General features: G+C 45.5%; 1 protein-coding gene across 1 annotated transcript in view; it reads right to left on the bottom strand.

Moving 5' to 3' along the window:
• The window catches only part of MYLK3 (myosin light chain kinase 3), a 47,005-nt gene extending 39,974 nt beyond the window's left edge, over positions 1-7,031 (bottom strand). Inside the window, exon 1 of the mRNA XM_075537306.1 lies at positions 6,869-7,031. Coding sequence (XP_075393421.1) covers positions 6,869-6,955 — 87 coding nt within the window. The 5' untranslated portion in view covers positions 6,956-7,031. The remainder of the gene's footprint in view (positions 1-6,868) is intronic.
• Between the last annotated feature and the right edge of the window lie 2,164 nt (positions 7,032-9,195).

Here is a 9,195-nt window from a genome sequence, read left to right on the forward strand (position 1 = left end):
TGGGAGGGGGACAAATGTAGATGTAGTCAGGTTAAAATTTAACAACTTATCATTTCTTCTCCCTTTTGACCCATTATAAATGTGTTCTAGTTTTTATTATTTTCTCAGGTTTAAAAAACATTTTATTAAAAGATCATTTTCTGTTATTTTTTAAATCATTTTATTAGGGGCTTTTACAACTCTTTTTACAATTCGTACATACATCATTCATGTCCAGCACAGCTGTTATCTTTTTGATTAAGGGGTTTCAGTGTTTCATTTTGCTCTTGTTGTTAGGTTTGGGGGAATTTGTTGTTATTTTGGTGTTTTCATTTGGTGTGATTTTCTTTTGTTGATGCTTACTTATGTTTTATTTCTTTGCTTTGTTTTTCTTTATATGAAACCCAATTGGATTAATATTTCCTTAGGGCTATGGCAGGGGAGTTTGTTGGGAAATGAGAAGCTAGTAATGACGAGTATATATGTATATACACACATAAACCTGTATACTCTACAATCGACTGTGGTGATTGCACAACTCGTTTTAATGTTAAGCCATTGAATTATATATTATTTAATGTCAATAGAACTATTTAAAACATTTTAAATACTTGCTGTGCACACAAATACGTCCCTCTATCCCAGCGGTTCTCAACCTGTGGGTCGCGACCCCTTTGGGGGTGGAGGTCGAACGACCCAATCACAGGGGTCGCCTAAAACCATCAGAAAACACATATTTCCGATGGTCTTAGGAACTGAGACACCGTTCCTCTATCCATCTCCAGGCGGGTCTGCCCACATGCAGATACGCCCACATGCGAGTACCCGGTGTAAAGACTGTTACCCACGCTACACCATGCTTCAAGACAAAATTCCATTTATTTGTAATTAGAAAGAATTATTTCACAATATATAATTACATATTGTTTTTGTGATTAATCACAATGCTTTAATTGTGTTTGATTTGTAACAATGAAAATATATCCTGCAGATCAGATATTAGCATTAGCATTATGATCTATAATAGTAGCAAAATTACAGTTAGGAAGTAGCAACGAAAACAATCTTATGGTTGGGGGACACCACAACATGAGGAACTGTATGAAAGGGTCGTGGCATGAGGAAGGCTGAGAACCTCTGCTCTAACCAGATAGCTCATACTATGCAGCCCGTGTTGCAATCAAGGGGCGCAGTCCTGGATGCCTCTGACGGAATAGCCTGCTACATACTCAAAAGACCACCGGCCAGTTAAATTAGCTCTGGTTTAAAAACAAATACAAATAAACCAACTCTCCTTGGAAAAAGTAGTTTGGGAAGCATATTTGTACCAGTCCCTCTGGGATATTCACTAGTCACCCCAACAGGACATTATCTGTCACAGAAAAGCAGCAGGTATCTGATTAGGGAGTCCCTTACACTTGACACAGTATTTTCCTTACACTTACTTCCCTTTCACTTGACACATAGTACTTTCCTGGACAAAGACATTCCTTGGGTTAGATTTTGGGACAATGCTGCCTAGAGAAATGCCTGGAAATCTCACTCTCAACCCAAAGCTTCTGCCGTAGGTACAGATACTTTTTGTGAGTCAGGACCCCAAAGCTTAAAGAATAAGACCCCAATCTCTGGAGACGTCCTACGCAAATGCACCTACTTCCGGATGCTTCATTTATTTCCATAGCCCCGGTGGTAGAGTGGGGTATATGTTGGGCAGCTAGCCACAAGATCAGTAGTTTGAAGCCACCAACTGCTCGGAGGAAAATGATGAGGCTTTCTCCTCTCTGAAAAGTTACAGGAACCCCACAAGGCAGTTCTCATCTGACATATGGTTCTCTGTGTGTTGGAATCAACTTGAAGGCAGTGAGCGTGAGGGTTTGCAGCTTGAGATAGAGATCTAAGCCAGGACTCTGAGAAAGTCTCTGTTGAGAAAGCTTGGAAAAAGTTCTCAAAAGTTCAGATGAAATTGGTGTATGGACTGTTGTAAGAGCCCCCAATAAAATGATCTTTTAATTTAAAAAAAAGTCAGATGAACCCAAAGTAAACAGTCAAGTACTTCATTCACATCATACACCAGTTGCCATCATGTCAGCTCCACTCACACTACCCCACGTGGATAGAGAAGAAGTGTGCTCCTGGTTTTTCCGGGACTGATTTTTGCAAGTTGATCAGACATTTCTGAGGCATATCTGGGTGGATTTGAACCTCCGATGTTTTTGTTAGCAGCTTAGTGTGTTAAGCCACTTGTGCCACGCAGGGATTCTCCATAATTATTAAAGGAACAAACATCTTAATTGAAAACTAATTTAAATTTAATTTGGTGGGGTAGATTCACCCCAATTCTCCCTTAAGCATTTCCTGGAAATATGGCAGCCCCATATCCACTATTGTACTAAAGGAACAAACTGAGGCGGCCACAGCAGGACAGGAGTGGCTGAGTTGACATTGGGAGGATTTCTGAAGAAGGATGTAGCCTAGGTCAGACTAAGAACAGGGAAGGAAAGCTTAACAATTCCCAGAATTAGGCTGTGGGAACCTCTGGGAGAAAGCTCAGAATACACAAGCAGGAAGTCCTTCAGGCTTCTTTGATGAAAAAGAATAACCAGAAAGACTCCTTTGAATCCATGTTTGGTTCCCTGCCTATAGGAGGCCTGAGTTTATGAGCTCATCGTTTCCCCAAGGGCCAGTGTGTGACTTCTCTCCAACTCTCTCCAATGTAAATAAAGAACTCAGTGTCACTTGTTCCAATTCTTTTAGGGCACTAGTGCCTGCTCAGATGATAAGAGAAGCTTTCTTGATAAGAGAATACTTTCTCCTATTAAATTGGCATTCTATGATGGTCGCCTTCCCAATACAACCGCTGAAGACAAAGGGGGTGAATAAGCAAATGTGGTGAAGAAAGCTGATGGTGCCAGGCTATCAAAAGATATAACTCTGTGGTCTTAAAGGCTTGACGGCCATCTAGTTCAGAAGCAACAAAGTCCACATGGATGAAGCACACCAATTTGCAATCACGAGGTGTCGAAAGGATCAGGTATCAGGCATCATCAGAATAAAAAAATCTTATCATAGTGAATGAGGTGGGGAGTGCAGGTTGGAGACCCAATGCCCATTTGTAGGCCACTGGACATCCCCTTACAGAAGGGTCTCAGGGAGGAGATGAGCCAGTCAGGATGCATTGTAGCACCAATGAAACATACAACTTTTCTCTCGTTCCTAAATGCTTCCTCCTTCCTCACTATCATGATCCCAATTGTACCTTACAAATCTGGCTAAACCAGAGGATGTACACTGGTACAGATAGGAACTGGAAACACAGGGAATCCAGGGTGGATGATCCCTTCAGGACCATTGGTGAGAGTGGCGATACTGGGAGAGTAGACTGAGGGTGGGTTGGAAAGGAGGAACCGACTACAAGGATCTACATGTGATCTCCTCCCTGGGGGACATACAACAGAAAAGTGGTGACGTCGGACAGGGCAAGATATGACAAAATAATAAATTGTAAATTATCAAGGGTTCATGACGGAGGGGGAGCAGGGAGGGAGGGGAAAATGAGGATCTGATGCCAGGGGCTTAGGTGGAGAGCAAATGTTTTGAGAATGATGAGGGCAATAAATGTACAAATGTGCTTTACACAATTGATGTATGTATGGATTGTGATAAGAGTTGAATGAGTCCCTAAGAAAACGATTAAAAAACAAAGTAGGCTATGGAAAAAAGGGCATCTATAAATTAATAGAAAGCTTTCAGAAAATAAAATGTGAATATTAAAAAACTAATCCAACATAAGTATTCAAAAATAGAACTAAAAGATGAAAATATAGATACAAGGAGCAAAAAGAAAGTTAGATCATGGATTCAGCTGGTTCCACATCTAATTACTTGCTACTTCCAAAAAAGAGCTAGAGAGAAGAAAATTGTCAAAGAAAGACTACCGCCAATATGGAGTTTTAGAACACAGAATGAAGGGAATGTTCTAAAAAGCTCCCAGAAATGTAACAGAAAATAAATCACATTCTAAAGCACTAGAATTAGAATGGCATTGGAATTCTCCTCAAAAGAACTGGATGCAAGAAGATAGTCAGGTTGAGTGTAGAACTCTAGACTAGAAAACATTTCCTCATAGTTCAATGAAGACATTGCACTTCCGAGGATTCCAGAGGGACCAAATCAGGATAAAATACACCCAAAGTAAAGACTATAGTTAAAGTCTTAAGAGCAGGAGCCGTGGAGTCAGACAGTATGAAATGATCTCCTCACTCTTACAACCTGCTATTGACTAGGGGGGATTGTGGGCCAGATTACTTAATCCCCTCTGAGCAGGGGAGAAGACACCATAAGCAAGGTAAGCATGGGCTTGCTTTCTAACCTGTAGTAAGTAACCCATGTGAAATCATTCACTACAGATTAGTCAATAAGCTCATGATGACCTTGCTGACTGACCCTTCCCTGTCAGGGATGGTAAATTTGAAAAGAGGTTCTGCTTTTGTAGGAAGGTGCTGTGAGATTGGGAGAGAGAGGCTGCCAGCCTTATCTAGATGCACAATCTTCTATATGATTGGAATACATGCAATTATTTCTTACACATTAGTAAATACGCCCAAGTAAGCCTGTGCTTACCTTGTTTACTGTGCAATCCAGCATAGCCTCCGAATCTCCAATTCCTGGTCAATAACATGAGAATAGGAACAGTACTTCCACTTCAGGGGGTGTCAGGAGGATGACAATGGAGCACGTAGAACAAATGCTAGCCTGTTTAGCCTATTGTGAGGATGGCAGACAAGGCAAACTAGAAACTCTAGGAAATTCAGAATTCTCACAAGAAAGTGTGAAGTTAGAGAATGATCCTTGATTTTTCATGAATAATAAATATATACAGAACCATGTAAGCAAAAATATTAATGTATCTACTGTGGGTACAGGGGGTAGGGTGGAGAGTGGGAAAGAGTCTTCATTTATCCTAATATGAAGTCCATAGAGAAAGTATAAAATTGAAAATGAAGAAAGAGGTAAAGAGAATGAGGTAGGTGCCAGCAGAAACCACTAACCCCAAACCCACCATCTCTGAGTTGAAGCTGACTCCTAGCGCCCCTACAGAATAAAGTAGAGCTTTCCTTAGGGTTTCTGATGCTATGATTTTTTTACTGGAGCAGACAGCCTCATCTGTCTTCCATGGAGCTGCTGGTGGGTTTGAACCACAAGACCTTACATAGTCCAACAGCACCGCCAGCAGACACAGCTCCTAGAAGACTTGTGGTTGCCCCCGGAAAGCAGCACAGGAGCTCAGAGCTCGCTGTGCAGAGCTCAAGAGAGTAAGTCGAAAGGATACAAAATCCCTCCTGCAGATTTGCAAAGAGGGCGTCAAAAGGGTTTGGGGGAAACTGCCATGATCTTTTCATTTCCATTTCCCACGAAATGTTTGAGCTCCCCCACCACATATGCATAACCACAGTGTCCCCGCACATGGCAGCAAAAGGTGTGGCTCTACCAACACCACGCAAAACTATTTTCTGACAGACAGAAGCCAAGTGTGTTGAAGAGAGGTGCACTTTCTTTCTGTTTCATGACAATGGCCCACGTGGGCTCACTGCACACTTGGGAGGATCCTGGTGGCACAGGAGGTAAATAAGCTCTGAACTATAGCCTTCCCCATCAGTGAAGCCCCCAAACAGTGCAACAATCACAGGGCTCTTTGAGCAGTAAATGCAAGTAAAATATGTAGCATAGTGCCGGGCACGTGGTGGCTGTGTGTTGTACTTGGTCTGACTCCTGGTCACCCTCTCTGACAGAGCAGATCAACCCCGTAGGATCTCTAAGGCTGTGCTCTTCAGGAACAGCTTGCCAGCATTGTTCTCCTGAGTAACTGCTGAGTGGTTCTAAGTGCCAAACTTTCCGTTAGCAGCCACATGCTTAACCATGACGCCACCAGGCCTCCTTTGGCAAATGATCCAAACCCAAGCTTACTTCTATTGGGCCAATTCAGACTCATCATGACCATAGAAATGAAGGAGAGCTGCCCTTCTGGGTTTCTGAGACTATAATTCTTTCCAGGAGGAGAGCTGCCCTTCTGGGTTTCTGAGACTATAATTCTTTCCAGGAGGAGAGCTGCCCTTCTGGGTTTCTGAGACTATAATTCTTTCCAGGAGGAGAGCTGCCCTTCTGGGTTTCTGAGACTATAATTCTTTCCAGGAGGAGAGCTGCCCTTCTGGGTTTCTGAGACTATAATTCTTTCCAGGAGGAGAAAGTCTGGTCTTGCTCCCTCAGAGAACCTAGTTGGCTTGAACTGCTGACCTTGCAGTTAACAGCCCGATGTGTAACCTTTGACAAAAGCAGGGATCCTTTGGCACGTGGTAAGTGCATGAAAATGGTGGAGATTAGAACTGCAAACCCCATCCACTCCCTGTGACTCCCTTAGCCCAGCCACCTCCGGGAGAAGTTAGCCCAGCAAAATGGCATTGGGTTCAGCCACCTGGTGGCAAGGTAGAGCAGTGGTAGGAATAATAGGAGCTTTCTCCCCAATCCTAAATCAACCCAGCCACCAGACACCCAGCCCAGGCCACCTCCTCCAATTGCTCCGTGAATATTGTCAGAAAGTGCAAATCCACCCGCCATTAAGCCATGCATGCTTAGGAAAGCAAAATAGCTGAGAAAGAACAGGAACCAATTTGAGGTGCGCTGTCCTTTGGCGTCATCTGTCCCTGACCCCAGCACTGGCTGGGAAAGGGCCAAGCTGACCATCCAGGCTGTGCTCATCAGCCAAAACTTTCTGCTGAGTTTCCTGGCCCAAGGAGACCCAGGTCTGGGAATCAATTGTTCCCGGGACTCCCTTAGTCCTGTGACCCCAGCAATTCTTCCTCAGGCTCCTACTTCAAAGGGGAGCTGCCCTTACCACACATAGCTGGGTGTAATCCGACGCCTGCTGCTGGCCCCTGGCGCTCGGGTGGCGCAGTGCCGGGGCAGGGCACAGCGTCCCCATCCTGTGCCCGTGCCAACTCAGTGTTTACTCTGCTTGGAGATGGATGCCGCCCAAGGGCTTGCAATGCTGGGAGTGAGGTGGGCTGGCCGGCAGGAAGGTGTCTCTAGAACTCGGGCTTGTGATAAGCCTGGCATTTCCGCTTTATCTCTGCCCCCGTGCCTGGCCTCCTGAGGCATCCAGAGAGCTCACTGGTTATCAGCTTTGCTGGGCTATATCTGCCTCCCAGGGCGTACTTCCTGCATCACTTAAAGGAGTGTCCAGCTGTGAAATAAACACTGCGCAGCCCGGAAGGGAGAGAGTCCATGGGCAGAGCTGACCCGAGACCAGAATGCTGAGGCAGAGGCCCCCCCAGGTCATTTGGAACTCCCTGCCCCCAGGCACCCTCGAGGCAGAGAAAAGTCCTGCTCTTCAATAGTGCCCACTTACATCCTGGCTGGAGCCGGATCAGTCTCCTTGCCAAAGAAAACTCTTCAGGAAGCAATAAAGAGGTACAGAGTACCCAAAGGCTGGGGCCAGTGCAGATGTGCGGGAGAAGGCCTGCTGGGTGAGATGTCAGCTCAGTCTCAACGGTGTCCTCAGACAGGGTTTCCTGCGAGCTTAGGCCAGAGTGCTCTGCGGGAAGTCAGGCCTACACGCACGCAAGCACGCTCGCTCGCTCACTCACTGTGTTCCCTTGGGTAAGCTGTGCTGAAAACGGTGCTTTTTCCCAATAGTGGAGAGTAGCACCCACCTTATATGTAGCTCCCTGGGTCAGCAGCTTGGCTTGTCTGAGCCGTATTTCCTCATCTTTAGAATGAGGACAATAATAAGCTCTATCTCAGAAGGCTGCTGGGAGAAGGAACGGAGAGATTTCAGGACAGAACTGAGCCTGATGTAGTATGTGCCCATTACCCCCTCCTCTCAGCTCCATGACCCCCAGCGGAGCGGAGCGGCCTGAATCTTGGGAGAGTGCAACAAAAAGAAAGCAGCCACTCCCATCGTGGCAGGGACAGTGTCCCCTGGAAAGGCCATCCAGAGCTGTGGGCCAGCCTCCAGGAAGCCCCCTCTACTTAGGATGACCAGACTCCCTTTCTAGTCCTCACCATTGAACACAGCCTCTGGAACAAAACCTGTTCTGTCCTGACTTTGTCCCTGGCAGGGGGTGGTGGGAGGGGGCTGCATTTACCAACTGCAAATTCATCAACCACAACGGCATTTGCAGGTTGGAAGCTGGCTAGCCACTTTCACATGGACACACTCACAGCTCACACTTGCACCACCGCAGACTGGCTAACCCCCGTCCCCTGCTCTGTCTCCATTTGCCAAGCAATTTAATGTGTGTTATGGCTGCTTCTGTGAGGTGGATGGATTCTGGCTAACACTTTACTCAGGAAGAGAGAGGCTCACAGTGAGAGGCAGTGTGGTGCTGAGTCTTGAACCTAGCCCTACAAATTTACAACCTGTATTCACAGCACATGTGTGATTCTCTGCTGTCACCTTCACCAAACATCACTTCAGGACCCGGGCTCACCTGCCTGAATGCGTTATATGAGCTACTTTTCTGAGCTTAACTATGGCCAGACCCTACTTCAGATGCAATGCCATATTTAAACCCCACTAAGGAGCCCTGGTGGCATAGTGGTTACAAGTTGGACTATCAACTGCAATATCAGCAGTTCAAAACCATCCACCACTCCATGGGAGGAAGACAGAGCTTTCTACTTCTGTAAAAAGTTATAATCATGAAAAGCGGGTGCATAAGCAAATGTGGTAAAGAAAACTGATGGTGCCCGGCTATCAAAAGATATAGCATCTGGGGCCTTAAAAGCTTGAAGATAAACAAGCAGCCATCTAGTGGAGAAGCAACAAAGCCCACATGGAAGAAGCACACCAGCCTGTGTGATCATGAGGTGTCAAAGGGATCAGGTATCAGGCATTAAAGAACAAAAAACCAAATTATTGTGAGTGAGGGGGAGTACGGAGTGGGGATCCAAAGGTGACCAGATTCTAACATTGGTAAAGCGGGACACCATTGATAAAACTCATATCCTGGCGAAATAGCCACATGGCATCTGAAAACCGTATACCCTAGCTTGTCGTGCATTCTTTCCAAAAATTGGGACTTTTTAAAAATGACGTGGGATGTGGGAAAATTTATTAAAAAGCGGGACTGTTCCACCAAAAGTGGGACATCTGGTCACCTTACAGTGGACATCCCATTACAAAAGGGTAGTGGGAAGGAGACGAGCCAGTCAGGGTGC

The sequence above is a fragment of the Tenrec ecaudatus genome, chromosome 18 (assembly GCF_050624435.1).
Source record: "Tenrec ecaudatus isolate mTenEca1 chromosome 18, mTenEca1.hap1, whole genome shotgun sequence".
NCBI lineage: Eukaryota > Metazoa > Chordata > Mammalia > Afrosoricida > Tenrecidae > Tenrec > Tenrec ecaudatus.